At 42.5% G+C, this 20,343-nt stretch overlaps 1 protein-coding gene across 3 annotated transcripts in view; it reads right to left on the reverse strand.

Annotated features, from left to right (window-relative positions):
- Positions 1 to 20,343, reverse strand: part of LOC126278125 (probable ATP-dependent RNA helicase spindle-E) — a 224,970-nt gene that overhangs the window by 24,695 nt on the left and 179,932 nt on the right. For all 3 annotated transcript variants that reach the window (XM_049978013.1, XM_049978012.1, XM_049978011.1), the window contains one exon: positions 680 to 801. In XM_049978013.1, the coding sequence (XP_049833970.1) occupies positions 680 to 801 (122 nt within the window). The remainder of the gene's footprint in view (positions 1 to 679; positions 802 to 20,343) is intronic.

Consider the following 20,343-nt stretch of genomic DNA (forward strand, 5'->3'; position numbering starts at 1 on the left):
TTCATCAGAGCTAACATATTGAAAATGAAACTATTAAACAGGAGTTTCCAATAAAATAATCTGCTTAACCCTGACAACACTTCAATAGTTAATGATATTTCCACTGTCAATGTTAGCAAGCTTTAAATAATTTGGTTCACTCTGATATCACTTCAAAAGTGAACAATATTTCCAGTATCAGTGTTAGCAAGACTGAACAGCATGTATTAACTGATTAAATGTTAGTAAGTTACATTAAATAACCTAATGTGTGATATACAATTATAATATGAAGTTCTACTCTTAAGAATGATACAGCATTGACTTTTAACTGTCTAGCAAAAGCAGTTAAATGTCTACTACTTTCACTACTTTATATATTTAATTGTTACAATGCAAAAAATGTGTTAAAGAAACAGAATGTAGGACCTTACAATTAGTTTAGGTAGTGTAAAATATGTTCAGTTACAATGTATCCTTTTTTTTAAAATGTTACTTTTTTTAAAAATGGGGGGAATTCGTCATAAAATGAAAACCTTTTCTTAAATTGTTCTGTATTATCCATCAGTTTGTTTAGAGTTAGCTGTTGATTTTAGAAGTCATCCAATTGTTAGTTACTTATCTCTGTTTACACTTCCACTATTCTTAGTTCTTGTTTAGAGAAAAGGGCGGGACTGTACTAATGAGAAAACATACTTACTCAAAAAGTATTTCCTTTACTTTTCGCTGATATGTATTAATATTCAAAGCTCCAGCTTCCAATGTTTCTTGGTATTCCTCAGTATAAAGTGCCATTGACATCCAGTAACGAAGTCGGTTGATCTATAAATTAACAAAAAATTGAGAGGTACACAACAGACTACAATGACTACTAGAAGACAGTTAACATGGTATCAGAGTGAGCACAGGATATGATGTGCAGTAGATTTCATATACCTGTGCAGTAGATTTCACATTTTCTATTACTTGTTCCAGAGGAACAAATTTACTAAACACAAACACAAACCACTAATGACAAGGTTTGGGAAGGAACTTGATCTTGGGAAGGTAGGTGATGATGATGATGATGATGATGATGATGATGATGATGATGATGGGCGCTGCCACCGCCAAAACCACCATCAAAATGTTTTGTTATGCACTTATATTTCAGAGATTAGTGTCATATCTAAGCTCACTGAAAGCTTTTTCATAGAATTTATGCACATATCAATGTATGTAGCCCCCACAAAATATGTTACTTCAAAGTGTACAAAAAAGATTTGTGCAGAAAAGTTGATTTCTTAGCTACATAAGATTTGACACACTCGGGTAGGCTGAACCACTTTCAAGTTACTAGCTGAGTTACAATAATGAAACAAGAACAACAGACTTTTCATTTGTTTTACTGGAGCTTATCAACTTTGGCCTAGCCTAGAACTTTTAACACAGATCCTAGAGGAAGAATAGGAAATACAAAAAGCTGCTCTAATTCTATATTTAAAAAAAAGTAGTAGTACAGTTTCTTTTATAAAATGCACATAAAGGCTTTACTTAGTAGTGGCAAGCCCATTTGCAAAGAAGGGATAGGACCATAATAGAGGAACAGCTCTGAGAAAATAATGAAAAACAGATGAATTGATTGAAATAAACAAACAAAATATATTGAGCACCATGTAAGATATGAAATTAGTTTGGGCAAAGGAATGACGAATGGTGTGATAACAAATGTATTGGCAGAAGACTGGAAAAGGGGCAGAAGCAAGTCAGCAAAACCAACTAGTACAGGTTGCATAACAACAACTTGTGTGCGTATCATGGCAGAGGGGGTAGGAGGGTGAGGAGATCCTATTTGTGCAGCTCAGAGAAGCATGCAAGTACAGTGTGTTTATAATTAAAGTCCCATTTTCAAAACAATATAGAAAGAGAACCACTGCTCAGAAAGATATCAAATTTGGACAGTGCATTATTGATGTAGGGGGAAATGTCATGGGGGGAAAATTTGACTAATAGATGACATTGTAAGTATCAGACTACGCAAATTTGCAAACTGACAAACATGCAATACAAGGATGTTCCAAATTTGAGGACTGCAACACCTATCATGAATGGCTCCATAAAGGACCACATGCTGCTGGTAAAGCTCTTTTAAAAGAATCGTGACTGTGCACCCGTAGCCCTGCAGACTTCTGGACACTCAAGGCTATGAAAAAAGGCATTGAAATATGTCTGCTAAGGCTCTGGAGAAAATGATTACAAAATTCAGAAATACAGGTTCTTTTGAAGTGCTATGAGGCAGGAGGAGGAAAGCAGTTGATCTGAAATATGTTGAAGCTGTGGCCACAGCACAACAGAGGGGTAGGGGGAGGGAAGGGGAGGGGAGCAGTGGTGTGCAGACGTGCAGTGCATGTGGAATTGCTCGAACTTTGGACATGCCTGTGAGCTTGGTACATTAAATCCTATACACATCCTCCACTGACAATATTATGAAGAGAATACATGGCTACTCACCATTTACTGGTGACATTGAGCTGCAGATAGGCACAACAAAGAGATGGTAAAACATGTAAAGTTTCAGCCAGAAAGGCCTTCATCTAAATAAGAAACACACACACACACACACACACACACACACACAGAGTCTCTTGTCACATCAGCCAGAGACTGTGGTCATGTGTTTGTGAGTGTGAGTGTGAGTGTGTGTGTGTGTGTGTGTGTGTGTAATTTGGATGAAGGCCTTTCTGGATGAAAGCTTATTTGTTTAACCATCTTTTCATTGTGCCTATCTGTGACTCAACATCTCCACTATATGGTGAGTATCAATCTATTCTAGATTGCTACTTACCATATAAAAGACATGCCAAGTTGCAGGCAGGCATGATTAAAAGACACTCACTTATGGCTTTTGGCCACAGCCTTCGTCAGTAAAGAGGACACACACACACACACACACACACACACACACACACACACACACACACACACACACACACCACTCGCATACCAGCATCTCAGACCGGAATGCAACATCACGTGGGATGCAACCAGCAATCTGCAATCTGGAGAGGGTGGGGAATGGGAAGGGAGAGTATGGGTGGGGGACGAGACAAATGCTGTCTGGTGGATTGTGCAGGGACTAGACTGCCAACAGATACAGTATCAGGAGATTGTGAGACAGGTGGTGGGTGAAAAAGAAACAAAAAAGGAGAGGAGCAGGGAAAGACAGGCGGACGTTTTGGCAGAGGGCTGCAAATAAATCAGGTTCGAGCTGAGAATGAGGAGGATACGATAGGACATAAGGGGTGGAAACTGTTGGGTGGAGGTGTGGAAACAATATGTTACTGTATGTTGAGGCTGTGATAATTATGGGAGCGGAGAACGTGTTGTAAGGGAAACTCCCATTTGCACAGTCCAGAAAAACTGGTGGTGGAGGGAAGGATCCAAATGGCTTGGGTAGTAAAACAGCCATTGAAATCAAGTGTGTTATGTTCAGCTGCTTCTTGTGCCACAGGTTAGTGTACTTTGCTCTTGGCCACAGTTTGGCGGTGAACGTTAATCCTAGTGGACAGCTGGTTGGTATTCACACCAATTTAAAAAGCTGTGCAATGATTGCAGCAGAGCTGGTAAATTACAAGGTTGCTTTCACAGGTGGCCTAGCCTCTGATGGTGTAGGATAAACCTGTGACATGACTGGAATAGCAAGTGCTGGGTGACTGGATTGGGCATATCAGCGGCCTGGCCTCCTGTGAAAGCAGCCACGTCATTTACCAGCTATGATGCAATCATTGCACAGCTTTTTATATAGGAATGACTATCCACCAGCTGCCCACCAGGATGAACAGCCAGTGCCACACTATGATCAGGAGCAAAGTAGACCACCCTGTGGCACAACATGCAGCTGAACATAAAACACTTTATTTCAATGGCTGCTTCGCTACCTGAGCCATCTGGATCCTTCTTTCCTTCCTCCACCAGCTTTTCTGAACTGCGCAAATGGGAGTTATCCTTACAACAAATTCTCCGCTCTCTTAATTATCCTAACCTCAATCTAAGATAACATACCGTCCCCACACCTTCCACCCAATAGTTTCCATCCCTTCTGTCGTACCATATCCTCTTCATTCTCATCTCCCTCCCTGTTTATTTGGAGCCCTCTGCCAACGCATCCGTCCATCTTTCCCCCACTTCTCTCCTTTTTTGTTCCTTTTTCCCCCACATCCCAGTCCCATAACCCCCTGACGCTGCTCCTGTCGGCAGTCTTGTCCCTGCACACTCCACCAGACAGTGTTCGTCTCTCTCCCCATCCATACCTCTACTATGCCTTCCCCTTCTCTGCCACTCCAGATTGCTTCTTGCATCCCACATGATGTCGTATTCCAGCTAGGAGATGCTGGAGTTAGCGGTCATGTGTGAATGAAGTGCGCCAGCTTTTTTTTTTTTTTTTTTTTTTTTTTTGTGTGTGTGTGTGTGTGTGTGTGTGTGTGTGTGTGTGTGTGTGTGTGTGTGTGTGTGTGTGTGTGTGTGTGGTATAATTCAGATGAAGGTCTTTCTAGCTGAAAACTTATTTGTTTGATCATCTTTTTGTTGTGCCTATCAGCAATCCAATGTCTCTAAACATGATGAATAGCAATCTAACCTTTTCATAATATTGTAATTACTCCATCCTACAGTTTCCACTGTTTGAAAACATCCTACAATGCTACGCATACAAAATCACCAATGTTTAGAAGCTGCTTCCCACTGACCTGCCGGCAGGACAAACATTTGCTCTGGAATTTCTTGCTGGCATGGGAGTGGGCAATGAATGGCCATGGAACACACTGCGGACATACAAAGCCCACATCTATCTCCAAGGTCATTAAAATACACAGACTTCCAGAATACGGGCAATGGAAAATCTGCACACACATCAGCTGGTACCACTTCATTCTGCAAAGATGCCTGTGTGACAGCATTGTTTATCATAGGACTGTATTTTGTGAGGATATGAGTCCTGTTATCTGTACCATCATTGGTAAAAACAATAGGAGTCTTTTGCCCAGCCACCAATGTCATTCCAGCCCTTCAACAGCATGGATGTGTACGTAGGATCAGTTTTACGCAAGATGGCACTCATCTTCAAATTGCACAGCCTGGCTGCAACAGTTACATTTCGGAAATGTTAGAATTGTCAGCCATCATTTCCCTACAGCCTGACTGTCCAGATCACCTCATCTTAACCAGTGGGGTTATCTGAAAGATGTGTTCAGTGCTCCAATTACCAACGTGGCTGAATTGCGGGGATACATTGCACAATGCATTCTGAACATGACCCCCCCGGACACTCTGATCTGCTGCGGAACATGCTGTTTCTTTGATTTCAACTTTTAGCAGAAAACAGTAGATAGCACATGAACATGTCTTGTGCCAGCCTCACTACAATTAGAAACCAACAGTCATGGACAGTGAACAGTATGGATGGTGTAATATGCAACTCAAACCACAGTTGTCATACTGCGATTCATCTGTATTTGTAGTGGCCCCCACTCACATTAAGACAGCACCATCTATTGGTAAATTTTCATTAATTATTTTTCCTTCCCCAAGACATTTCCCCCTGCATTACTAATATGCTGTTGAAATTTGACGTCTTTCTGAGCAGTAGTTCTCTTTCTACAGTAAAACTTTTATCCATTCTGGATTTGGAACACAGCGACTGTCTTGTAAAGGGTTTCAGGAATTACTGCAACCAATCGCCATTTTTTCTTCAATTTTTATTTATTCACAACCAGTTTCAAATCACCTGGCGATTCATAATCAGATGATACAATTTAGTTTGCAGTATTGTGGGGGTCGTGCATCTGTAGCAAATACAGAGACAAAAAAGTGAGCACTGTATGTGGAAAGAATATTATTGTACGATTAATTTGATGGTATTACTCACAGTTTTTATTCTTGTGGCAGGCATTGCTCTGGAAAACATAATGTGTGCTTACCAGTAACATTAAATATCAAATGAAGCAGGCACTTTTCCACTGATGGCGACTCCCACATACTTTACAAAATATAAACAAACCTTTCCTTAGCACCAGAAGAAACATAGTATGTCTGTATGCCTTTCCTTGGTAATGTATCATATCAACTTCCAAAACTATTTAAACCACACAAAGTCAAAATCAGTCTCCACACAAACAACAAAATACAAAACAAAATAATTCACAGCATTAAAACAACCAGCCCACTATATCACAAATCAGGTATATACAAATTAACTTGAGATGGCTGTTCTTGCTACTGCATAGGACAGACAGGAAGAAATTTTGAAATCCGATACAAAGAGCACACTGACACACTCCATTTAAAAAATATAAATAAATCCACTTTTGCAGCCCATCTACCCCAAAATAGTCATTCAATCACAGATATAAATTTTCATACATAACATTAAAACACCCCACACCATCTTAAATGAACAAATTGGTTTAACAAACAACCATTTCTTCCAAAATTTTAAAGGTTCCTTAAATTTGAAAAACTAATAAATACTGTACTCATCCACTCCCATACCCATTTCCCACCTTGCTCATACCACACCTAAACACCGTCCTCTCTACCTCTTTTTACACACATTCTCTCTCTCTCTCTCTCTCTCTCTCTCTCTCTCTCTCTCTCTCTCTCTCGCTCTGCCCCCCCCCCCCCTCATCCCTCCCTCCTTCCCCCCCTCCCCATATGTATAATATCCTGTTTATTGCGCAATGAGAAACATGTCAAACATAACTTCACTACCATAAATATTATCCTAACACTTTGTTGTAGATTTTGTAAACAGCACAAGAAAATTTTGCAATGTAAAATCATACCAATAATTTTTATAAAGAAAGTAATGTAATAAATATATATTTTCTTACAAATGCCACACAAAATGAAAAATGAGCAAAGAAAATCTCTGCCTTCACAAAACTCTTTGGAGACAACAACAGCCACACTCTTTGGTTACTTTATATTTTGTAAAGTATGTGGGAGTCGCCATTGGTGGAAAAGTGCCTGTTTCACTTGATATTTAACGATACTGGTAAGCACACATTATGTTTTCCAAAGCAGTACCTGCCACAAGAATAAAAACAGTGAGTAAAACCATCAAATTAATCTTACAATCGTAATATTCTTTCCACATACAGTGCTCACTTTTTCATCTCTGTATTTGCCACAGATGAATTGTATCATCTGATGACGAATTGCCAGGCGATTCAAAACCTGTCATGAATAAATAAAAATTGAAGAAAAAACGGCGATTGGTAGCAGTAAGTCTTGAAATCTTTCTACAGTGTTTTGAAACTGGAACTTCAGCCCCTTATGTGGAACGATTTGTAACTGGGAGCTTTCCTTCACCAGTTAGGTGTTTAGCATTCTAATGATACTTTATTGATTGTCACACATACAAAGAAACCTTAACAATGGTTACGATGATGTTGACCACATAACCCAGGGTGTTCCAACACTTCTCCAAACCGCGTGACCCATGGCAGACCCCCCCTCTCCAGCTCGCCTTCAGGCAAGCACAGCTTCTGCAGGCTTCTCCTGCAGAAGTGTGAACCACTTTGCCATGTGTGCTCAATTGGTGAAGAAATATGGTTTTGAGTGTTACAGCTTGACTGCCCACACCTCAGCTGTTGGTCCACTCCTTTCCATCTCTGCCTATGGGCACTCAGCTGCCTTTTGATGGGCACTCAGGCTGAAACATGCTACAGCTTGAGACAATACGGCATTTTGGATCCAGGACTTTCTACTCAAATGATGAGTTGAAAAATAAGCTAGAAATTCATAGGTATATGTGTAATGGGAGGAGGAGTAATGTATTAGTGTCCAGGAATCATATGGAAGGTGGAAGAGATATAAATAATACTTGGGAAGGGGTTGGGAAGATTTTGGAGGAGGCTATTTCATGTTTCAACTAATAATAAAAAGTTGACAAAGCCCTAGAAGTAGTTGAACTTTAGCTGCTTAAGTTCATGGTAGTATAAATTAATAATGGCATGTTTTTTCTGGGATTGTTAACAGATTTCCTAGGCAAGTCAGGAGCACAGTATGGTACGCAAAGGACATTGGCCAGGTGGCAAAAATGGTTCCTCATCAGTGAAAGCACGGTGAGAGTGTCTGCACATTAAATATGGACTGCTTATCTGTAATAGCTGACATTGTCAGGTGAATGAGACAAAGCAATCTATATTATTTATTACAAATTTAAATAGACTTGATCACAATCCAATACAATAGTAACTACATAACAGTTTCAGCTGATCAATAACCATATTCAGATCATACTTTCGCTGTAATTGGTATCTGAGACAAAAACAATGTTAATCGCGACAACCTCCTTCTGGTCAGATTCTGAATATTTTGACAAGTTACTCATAACAACAGTTCAGCATCAATCCTCTTGTAGTGAACTGGCTAGACAGTAAGTGATATATATCCACATGGATACTCTGCAAATCACATTTAAGTGGCTGGCGGAGGTCCAGGTTCCAGTAACTTCTGGAGGAATCGAGTTCACAGTTTGTTCATATGCTTCTGAGGATGCGACTAATATAGGTATGAACCACCCACAATTCATCACATACAGAGGGCTAATCAGTGCTGCTCTGCTTCAATTTGTAACATGCAGTGTGGTAGGTGAAGATAGGAATTTGACTGTAATGACATTACAAGAACACAGAGATTCTGCAATTGATCATGAGCTTGGAGATGATCTGTACAGTTTTGGTACTCAATTAGTAACTCTGCAACTGATGACACAGCTGTAATACAGTGACTATACCATTTCATAAGTGATGTGGAGAAGTTGAAAATTCAGTAACTGTATTTTCAGAGAATCGTTTGGACTTGTCATCCAGCACTTTATTTTGTTGTCATTCTTAATAATACAACTTTTACCCCTTCCATCGCAACAAATCACAAATCTACAAATTCAACACAAGTGTAAAGAATGGAGGCAAAAAACTAACAACAAAATACTTCCAGTATATTTTCTTTAACAGACTGTTTGATATTTTGCAAAAAAAATAAATTACATATCTTTGAAAATGAAAGTTATACAATGCAATTGGAACATGACCACAATTAAAGAGAAGATGGGAATTTTAAGCTAATGATAATAGAGGCACAGTACGATACTCACTCAGAATTAAATAAAAGTATTTGTAAGGCCTACGTGACATTGTGAGATGAGGTAATGAAAACTAGGTATGACAAGCAACTGAAAAACTGTAAAAGGATGAAAAAACAGAAAATAGTAACCAACAAAAGAGATAAAAGATTAAAACTGAGTGCTGAACTGAGCACAGAACATTTGCCTTTCATACGCAGATGCTGAGCTACTCCAGACAAGTCACAATCTGTTCTCAGAATTTTGCTTCTGCTATTACCTCTCTCCTGTTTACCTTGTGGTCTAGCACTCCTGGAATAAAGGAAAACACACACTGCTGCAAAATGAAAAGTCTAGATCTCTCAGATTAACAGAGGAAGTCTGGTTTCACACAATCCCCACTAGCGGAAAACCCAATTGTCATTAGCGGAATCTACATGAGCTGCTACAGATGAGATCTCTGCACTGCAGAAAACATAAACCATTTTCTACAATATGCGTAGTCTTCAAAATGCTGAATAGGTCACCGAGGGAAAAGTCATTGACTGAATGCGAAGTGACACTATTAATCAAAAGTTCTGCATTTCGACATTTGACATCGTCAGGTATCCTGGAACTTCAAGTAACCAGTGGGCATAAAAGTTGCGTGTTGTTGTGGTAACTGCTCACTTTTGTTACCATTACAACTTGCAACTATTATGGCCACTGGCTACTTGAAGTTCCACAATATCTCATAATGGCAAACACCAAAATGCATAATATTGGATTAATAAAGTCATTTTGCATTCAGTGAATGACTCTTCCCTCAGGATCTATGTAGAATTTAGCACACTACATATATTTTTCAATATGGTCATATACCTCCTTCATGACTTTATGTCACAGCTACATTATGCCCTAAAATTCTACAACAGGCTGACCTTATCAATATAAGTTTAATATTTTGTGCATTTGTTCAATGATCTTTCTCGGGAACTGGAATGATATGCACATTTCTTCCAATGATTCGGAACATTTTGTTCCTCTGATGGCCTATGGTAGACTGCTGCTATAGAGATGTGCACCAAAGAAGTGGCATATGTGATGCATTTTGCACAGAAGGGGATGGAGAATACTTTGCCGGTGTACCAACACGATCTCTATCTCTATCCCTATCCATAAGCTCCAGGATGTGGCCTCCACTAGTAATTGAAGTCACTGGGTTATGCACCACATTGGGACACTGTTTCTGATTCTGACTCTCCTTAGACAATTCGCATGCTCAGAAAACTATCACTGTTCTTTCTTAATGTAATACTTGCCATATCTGCTTCATGCCACTTGAACACTTAAATGGCTAAGTACTGTCACTACACCTAAACTAACATTAAAATCAACACATACTTAGTCAGAGGCAGAGAACGATGCCACTGGCTCGTACATTACGTGTTACGCAGGACCTTGCCCCTGCATAATGCCCAACAATTCAACTTCTTATGTGCAAGTTCTTTTGAATACTCTGTGTATAATCATATAGGTATCACATCAGGTCTGTCCAACTGATGAGGAACTTTAGTTGATTTTATATCTTATGGACACTTGTTTCAATATCTATCATTTTTACCTCCATGTGAAGACTGAAAGGAGGAATTGTATTACAATCTTCCTCCATGAAACAATTTGAGAGAAGGAACTGAGTTGTTCTGCCTTACCTCTGCTAGCCTCTGTTTCAGTGTCATAATGATCACTAAGAGTCAGGTCAGATGGTTTTGATCTGTTTACTGATTAACATAAGACCATAATTTTTCTGATCTTCTGCCAGATTGGTAGATAGAATTTTATGTTTGAAATTGTTGAACAATCACACGTGGCTCTTTTCACATTAATTTTGGCTTCATTCAATTTTGTTTCTTATTATGAAGCTCACGATCCTTTGAAGCAGCTTTTTTAACACAGCTGTCGAACCAATGCTGGTCCTCACTTCCCTCAAAACCTTGCTCAACATGTATCAATTTAATGAGCATTGTACAATAGCTTATGTTACAGACTATAAAATGCTACAGACTATTATATGCACCTTAATTTTTAAGCTTTTTTTTGCAACAAAGCCAGAATTTTAAAAAAAATTCTTGGTTTATAAAACCAACCTGATCTTTAAATTCCCTGAAAATCATCTTCTGAACTTTCTTCTTCCTCTTCATTGTCATTGTTGTCACCTTCATATATAAGATGATATTCACTGGCATCAAGATTGTTGCTTATGCAAGACTTCTTGAAAAATTTCACAATAATGTCTCCTCTCACTGCACACCATGACCGTTTTATCAACTGATATAAAAAGTTTGACTGTAGCTTGTTTTGAAGCTCCCTTTGGTGTGAGTTCACTCTGAGTTTTATCCATCATGCATTTGTTCCATTCCCCTCTTATACACACTTCAAATGGTTTATTCATCAAAATATCAGGAGGTTGCAATTGTGAAGTAAGTTATCCCGAAATAGCAGCAAGCTTTGTTTTTTTCCTGTCTCAATTTCTCTTTCATAAAATTTTACAAATGAGTACTCTCCTGATCAAACACAAGAAGAGAACTCATCTTCAATACAGCACCTTTCCTCCTCCCCCAAACTCTGTTAATTCATAAGTTCATACCAGCGTGTCCATCTAACCCTTGTCTTGTATGTGAGCACCAGCTTCTGGCAGTATTTCAGAAGAAGCTTGCATTATTTTGCACTTGAAAATGATCACTGGATTAAGTTTAGCACTGTCAGCACAACATGAGAGAACAACAGTGTAGTGCATTTTGCCATGTCCATTTGTTTTTATGGTTACAGTTATACCACCTTTCATGGCAACAGCTCTGTTACCCAGCACATCAAATGTCAGAGGAGTTTTGTCCGTACTTGCTATTTGGCTTAGTTCCATACTGGTTTTCTTTTGATGTTGAATAATAAAGGAAAGGGAAGATAATATTTTCTCTTCATACTCGAGGCATTTTCTGTGACATACTGGCTTCTGTTCGCACGCTAAGTCCATGGCACTTCATAAACCTGTTGCACCAACAAACCCCACCCTTAAAGTCTGTGAAGTTCCACTGTAGCGCTAGCTTCCAAGTGTGTATTTCAATAATTTTTGTATTAATTTCAGTGCCATTTCGGTGGTGTCCTTGAATCCATTTCAATATGTCACCTTTTTTGTTTGACCGTCTTACATTCAGTCCTCTATTTGCGAATTTAGTCCTCCCCATTTCTCAGTTCTTCTTTACTAGCCCGGCAACTGCAAATGGTTTTTTCTGTTGAAGGATACTGTTGTGACTCGCCGATCATTCGAAGTGCCGCTACGCAATTATGCATGTCCTCTACATGCGGCAGCTGCACCACCTAAGTGGCCAGCCAGCCAGCCAGGGGCCGCTAGACTTGGACTCAGTGCTCATTTGAATGTTACCGTGTTCACATGTCTTGCTTTGTCAACTTGCTCTGTGACTTAACATGTGTTGTGTCATCATGAAATGTGTGTGTTCAACTTGACGTTATAACAATTGGCGATGAGGTAGTGGATTTTTCCTTTTCATTGTTGACCCACAGGTTTCCATAGCTACTTTAGAGCAACTATTGCAAGATCTCATTGAACAGCAAACGCTTCTCACATCGGCAATTCGCGATTTCGTCGCAGCATCCAATGCCGGCTGTTTTTCGTCATTGTCTATACCTCCTTTTCCTCCTTATGACGAGATGGCGGAAGACTGGTCTGATTACGTAAAACATCTTCAACAGCACTTCTTGGCATTTCATGTCACAGACGAACAAACATGTAAGTCTCTGTTCCTTTCACGGATTTCACCTCAAATGTATCGGTTGTTGTTGCAATTGGCTCCTTTGAAAGATCCTGCATCTTTGTCCTTTGCTGAAATGTGTTCACTTCTGTCAGTATATTTTCATAAGCAAACGCATGTGGTAGCCTCTTGTGTTGCTTTTTATCATTGTCAAAAACAACCAAATCAATCTTATCGCGCTTGGGCTACTGAGCTTCACGACCTCAGCCGAAAGTGTCAATTTGTTACTGACGTTCACAAAGAGTTCTACGCAGATTCCATGGAACGGAATGCTATTACCTGGTAGGCGCCCGACAAAGAAGTGAGGCAACATGCCCTTCAGTTGGCAAATCCAACTCTAGATGAAGTCCTATCCATCGCGCAGTATTTTGAAATTTCTCGCATTGCTGGAGCGCTAATAGAGGAGTGGGGTGAGGATGGGGACATACTACCTCTGTGCGCTGTTGACGACGCTTTGGCCATTATTTATGCTCCTCATAAGTTTGATGTTTTTCCTCTATGGATCCAAATTTCATCTTGTTACGGATCACAAACCACTTGTTTCTTTGTTTCATCCATCAACGTCACTTCTTGAAAAGGCTGCACACCACCTCCAGCGTTGGGCTCTTTACTTGTCTCGTTTCAATTATGAGATTCATTTCCGGCTGATGGCTCAACAAGCGTATGCTGATGCACTGTCTCGCCTTCCCATGGGTCCTGATCTGGCATTCGATAGGGACAAACTTTTGTGTTTCCACCTGAATGTTGCTGAGCAATGGATTGTGGACGGGTTCCCCATCACTGCAGACCAGCTGGCGGCTGCTACGGGTTCTGATCTTACCCACTCCTGGGTTTTACACTGTATTCAGAAGGTTTGGCCAGACCGTCTTTCTGCTAAGACTTCTGATCCGTAGTGGAACTACTATGCTTTGCGCTACCGCCTCACGGCTACGGATGGTTTCATCCTCCTCTCCACCGACAATGCTTCACCGCGTGTTGTGGTTCCTGCGTCTTTGCGTGCGTCGGTCTTGCGCCTCCTTCACCAAGGGCACTGGGGTATCTCTGGCACGCCGTCATGCGTACTGGTCCAGCATCGACTCTGAAATCGCACACATGGTCGCTGCCTGTGGTCCTTGTGCGTCACAGGCCGCTGCCCTGAAGTCATCTTTGTCACCGTGGCCTTCGCCTGAGAAGCCCTGGAAGCGTATTCATGCTGAATTGGCGGGAGCTTTTTTTGGTACTTATTGGCTACTCATAATTGACGCCTACTCTAACTTTCCTTTCATTGTCCGTTGCATGTCGCCTACCACTGCGGCAACCACAAATGCTCTAGCTTGCATTTTCTCTTTGGAAGGCCCTCCCTCTACTCTTGTCACTGATAATGGTTTCACCCCCATGGGCGACCACAGCCCGGCTGAGCTCTTACATGGCCAACAGCCCCGCACGCTATTTCATCTTCTGCGGCCTTCCACCTCACGGCCGCGGGTGCCTTCGCTTGGCCAGTTCACCGCCGGCGACCTTGTATGAGTACAGGGGTATGGCAGGCGGCCAAAATGGAGTCCTGGCCGCATCTTACGACACCGTGGCCTATGCCTGTATGAAATCCAGATGGACACAGGTGTTGCAGTGCGTCATTTGGACCAGCTTCGGCCTTGAGTGCCGGCAACGCCTGTTCCAAATGCCGCTACACCACCTTCGGCTCTACCTGACGCTTGTGATCTTGGCATCTCTCATTACTCACAACGCAGCCCTCTCACCGTCATCTCGGTGCCAGTACAAGAATGGGTGTCACCAGGAGACGTGCCCATGCAGGAACCGGATGACCATCATCTGTCGGAGCAACTCTACTCGCCTCCTTCTCCTACGGACGCCGACACATCGCCCATGTCTCCTGTTATATCAACCGGACTTGCTGCAATGGGCAGATTGGTGCACAGGGGGCCAGCAGATTCGTCCCCTATGTCTCCTGTCATCGTTATCATCAGGGACACTTCGGTCCGTATGGGAAGCCGCCTTCTCGAGACTTTATGGCCACTCAAACAATGCCTATGGATGTTAGCAATCTACAGGCCACCTCCAAGACCAGTGGAAAAATTTCAAAGGTGGGAAAAGTGTTGAGACTCGCCAATTACTCAAAGTGCCGCCGTGCAACTACGCGCGCCCTTGACATGCTGCGCTGTCTGCCAGCCATGCGGCAGCCGCGCCACCTAAGGGGCCGGCCAGCCAGCCAGCGGCTGCTAGGCTTGGACTCAGTGTTCATTTGAATGTTACCGTGTTCACATGTCTTGCTTTGTCAACTTGATCTGTGACTTACATGTGTTGTATCTTTGTGTAATATACGTGTTCAACTTGACGTTATAACAGATATGCGACTCAGCTGCTCTGTTTCCATGTTCTTTTGCATATGCTATTACTTTCAATATTTAGCCCACATCACATGAATTACTTTCATTTTTTGCATTACAAAATTAGCTACTAACAAAATTATTATAGTGTTACCGATATCACAAATCACTTTCAAATCATTTTCACTGGCACCAAAGACTGGAATGATGCATGACATGCTGGACAGAGTTCTCACTTTTTGATGGCATGGTGGACAGGAGACAGTGTTACCAAGCTTGTGTATCTCTATATCTGATATTCGTTGCATTGGTGCGCTGCTGCTGCTGCCAGTTCAATCATACGCTGCCAGATAGAGATAAATTTCCTGTGGCATTGAAGACATGGCCATTTTTAAAACTGTTGGGAATTTTAAATCAAACACTGGACATTTTTATGTTAATTCTGAGTATAAGACACATCTGAATATTGGGGGCAATTTTTTGAAGGAAACAATGCATCTTATAGTCCATAAAATATGGCTGTCTTGAACTTTGACCATTCATGCTCAAAATTTTCAGTCTCAGAGATGATGTTTGATGTTAACAACTTAAGTAATCAGAAATCTATTTATGTTGCACATACTAAGTATAAATATAATCCTATTTATAACTGCAGTCAGTGGTGCTACAATGGCATTATGATAATCGATTCTGCGGACCTGGATGTGGACATGTTTGTATGGGCACACAACAGGAAGGTCTTTAGCACCTGTGCAAAAACAGATTGAGAGGAATGTCCATAAAATACACAAAGCATCAAGATAAAACAGCATGTATAACACAGGTAACAAAAGTCAGAAAATTAAGTATTGCGTCAGTAGTAAAACATTAACAACACAGGAAGAAAGAGGTATAATGAGCTAAAACAATATAGCAGATGATATGGCTGGCTGACCACAAGTATAAAAAAAAAAAAAAGGAGAAGCCAACCACTCTGCAACACACTAAAACCTCCAGCCTAAAAGTTTAGGCCAGAGTCTAGACACATCACAAAACTTTAAAACCTCACACCAACTAGTCTCATCATCAGCTAAAATAGAGAGCAGATCCCCACAAATACACTCCTGGAAATGGAAAAAATAACACATTGACACCGGCGTGTCAGACCCACCATACTTGCTCCGGATACTGCGAGAGTGCTGTACAAGCAATGATAACACGCACGGCACAGCGGACACACCAGGAACCACGGTGTTGGCCGTCGAATGGCCCTAGCTGCGCAGCATTTGTGCACCGCCGCCGTCAGTGTCAGCCAGTTTGCCGTGGCATACGGAGCTCCATCGCAGTCTTTAACACTGGTAGCATGCCGCGACAGCGTGGACGTGAACCGTATGTGCAGTTGACGGACTTTGAGCGAGGGCGTATAGTGGGCATGCGGGAGGCCGGGTGGACGTACCACCGAATTGCTCAACACATGGGGCGTGAGGTCTCCACAGTACATCGATGTTGTCACCAGTGGTCGGCGGAAGGTGCACGTCCCCGTCGACCTGGGACCGGATCGCAGCGACGCACGGATGCACGCCAAGACCGTAGGATCCTACGCAGTGCCGTAGGGGACCACACCGCCACTTCCCAGGAAGTTAGGGACACTGTTGCTCCTGGGGTATCGGCGAGGACCATTCGCAACCATCTCCACGAAGCTGGGTTACGGTCCCGCACACCGTTAGGCCGTCTTCTGCTCACGCCCCAACATCGTGCAGCCCGCCTCCAGTGGTGTCGCGACAGGCGTGAATGGAGGGACGAATGGAGACGTGTCGTCTTCAGCGATGAGAGTCGCTTCTGCCTTGGTGCCAATGATGGTCGTATGCGTGTTTGGTGCCGTGCAGGTGAGCGCCACAATCAGGACTGCATACGACCAAGGCACACAGGGCCAACACCCGGCATCATGGTGTGGGGAGCGATCTCCTACACTGGCCGTACACCTCTGGTGATCGTCGAGGGGACACTGAATAGTGCACGGTACATCCAAACCGTCATCGAACCCATCGTTCTACCATTCCTAGACCGGCAAGGGAACTTGCTGGTCCAACAGGACAATGCACGTCCGCCTGTATCCCGTGCCACCCAACGTGCTCTAGAAGGTGTAAGTCAACTACCCTGGCCAGCAAGATCTCCGGATCTGTCCCCCATTGAGCATGTTTGGGACTGGATGAAGCGTCGTCTCATGCGGTCTGCACGTCCAGCACGAACACTGGTCCAACTGAGGCGCCAGGTGGAAATGGCATGGCAAGCCGTTCCACAGGACTACATCCAGCATCTCTATGATCGTCTCCATGGGAGAATAGCAGCCTGCATTGCTGCGAAAGGTGGATATACACTGTACTAGTGCCGACATTGTGCATGCTCTGTTGCCTGTTTCTATGTGCCTGTGGTTCTGTCAGTGTGATCATGTGATGTATCTGACCCCAGGAATGTGTCAATAAAGTTTCCCCTTCCTGGGACAATGAATTCACGGTGTTCTTATTTCAATTTCCAGGAGTGTATTTGATTATGCCCTTGCATCATGATATACCATGCAATCCTTTAAAATATGGCGGATAGAGATGCACATGCCACAAGCATCTCACAACAGGGTACACTCTCGCCTTAGTAAAAAGCTACATGTGAGAGGGCAGTGCCCAATTCTAAGATGTGTAAGCGTCACTTCATCCCACCAGAGCAACTGGTATGAAGAATGCCATGGCCAGGTTGTTGACTTCATCAACCACAGTTTATTGGCCTACACCACCAGCCTTTCCTCATCCCAAAACTGCATGCACTTCCTGTGTAGTACAGAAATGACAGCCTGCAAGGGAACAGGACACTGCGCCAAATCCTTTCCTCTGCAGGCCTCCTTGGCTGCCTAATCGGCCTGTTCACTTCCCCATATCCCTACATGACCTGGCACCCAGCAGAATGACACCTGCTTACCCTTCCACTGGAGCAAGTACAATTGGTCATATATCAGCCAGCCCAACTTCTCAGCTAGGTACAGGTCTTATAACGATTGTAAGGCACTAAGGGAATTGGAGCAAATGAGAAACTGTTTGCCCCGAATACAACGCATCTGATCCAGTGCCTTCACGATCACATGGAACTCCGCTGAGAAAATGGTATACTTGTCAGGAAGGCGAATCTTCTTGGAACATGACAGAGCAGCCAAAGGAATTTCCTTTTTTGGAGCCATCAGTGTTCACTACTGTGAAACTGTGATGCATATCTAAAACGTTAAAAAACAGAGATTGAAATGTACAATCAGACATATGATCTTTCTTAAAAGAAGCCAAGATGGAAATCTGCCCCCACCGCGATGTGAAACATGAAGACCAGCAACACCCATCTCTAGAAGTCAATCCTGTACAGGAATCCCACAGGGCCTCATTGCCTGTTGGCAATTACCAATAAGCCTTTGCAGTGGAGACTGAGCAGTGGTATGGTAGGCGGGTGTGTATGGTGTGGACAGTGTTTTATATGCTTGGCCCACCAGAACAGCCATTGCCTGAAGTGAAGTGGCAGCTCACCAGCCTCTGCACACAGGATTAGTATGGGGCTTGTTTTGAATGCCCCAGTGGCCAACCAAATCCCTTCAAGGTGCACCATGTCCAACATCTTTAAATAAGAGGTCTCGCAGGCCCATAAGCCGTGCATCCCTAATTGAGCCAATATCGCACAAATGCCCTGTAAAACTGGAGCAGAAGTTCTGTCTGCTCCCCATGTACTGTGGCTAACACATTTAAAAATACTTAAAGACTTAAGTGAGCATTTTTTCAGTTCCTTAAGATGTGGTAACCACGTAAGCTTAGAGTCCAATATGAGGCCCAGAAATCTCACTGTGTCTTTAAAAGTAAGGACAGTGTCCCTCATCCTCAACTCAGGAAAGTTTAAAATGGAATGAGAACGGTTAAAAAGAACACATACAGACGTTTCGGTGGAAAACTCAAAACCACTCTTCTGTGCCCATTCATTCAAATGTCAAAGAATTAGTTGCACATGACATGTTGATGTTGTGAGGCTTGAAGAAGAACAAAACATAGAGAAGTCATCCACAAACAAAGAACACCGGACAGGACTTTTCACTATGGACATAATGTTATTAATAGCTATGACAAAGACAGTCACACTTAAAACACTACCTTGAGGGACACCGCTCCCCTGATCAAAGCAATCAGACAGGACATCACCGACTCGGTATCTAAAATATTGTGGCAAGAGGAAGGACTGAATAAAAATGTGAAGACAACCATGAAAATCCCATTGTGCTCCAGGATAAGATGCCTCCAAGTAATATTGTAGGCCTTCTCGATGTCAAAAAATATTCCTAGCAGATGATGCCGGTGCAGGAATGTCTATTGTATAGCCGCCCCCAGGAGGGCCAAGTTATCAAAGGTGGAGCAATACTTCCTCACCCCACACTGAAAGCAACTAATGAGGCTCCTTTATTCTAAGATCCAGACAAGGTGGCAGTTGACAATCTGCTCCAAGGTCTTTCCCACACAGCTAGTGAGGGCAACACTATGGTAACTACTTGGGGAAGTATGGTCTTTGCCATGTTTTAAAAGAGGAATTAAAACTGCCTCCTACCACGAGTTGGGAAAGTGACCCAGCATATAAATGGCATTAAAAAGTGTGAGGTGGATATCTTTTCTTCCCCTTGTGAGGTGCTGCGGCACACTGTAATGGATCCTTTTGTGACCAGGGGATGTGTCTTGAGCCACAGACGATGCAGAATCCAGCTCACACATGGAAATGGGCAGTTGTTATCTTCATTAGAGGTGGACCTGAAGTCGAAACTGCACCTCTCAGCAACCACACTATGGCATTTGAAACCTGGATTCTGTCTGGCTGTTGCAGTAACTGTGGCAAAATATGCCACTATAGTCTGGGCAGTGTCCTGCAGATTGGTTTGGAGTGTGTCGTTACCCATTACAGCAGCCATGGGGAACCTGCCTCCTCTCCCAGAAATTCTCCTGATGGTCTCCAATACAACTCCTGATGGTCTCCAATACAACTGAACTTTTGGTGGCAAGATTAATGGTGTTCAGGAACTGTAGCCATGACCTCTTCTCGTTCTCTTGAATAGTTCAGTGACACTTTAACCTCGCCACCCAAAAGG

This window comes from Schistocerca gregaria, chromosome 6 (genome assembly GCF_023897955.1).
Source record: "Schistocerca gregaria isolate iqSchGreg1 chromosome 6, iqSchGreg1.2, whole genome shotgun sequence".
NCBI classification, from domain to species: Eukaryota; Metazoa; Arthropoda; class Insecta; order Orthoptera; family Acrididae; genus Schistocerca; species Schistocerca gregaria.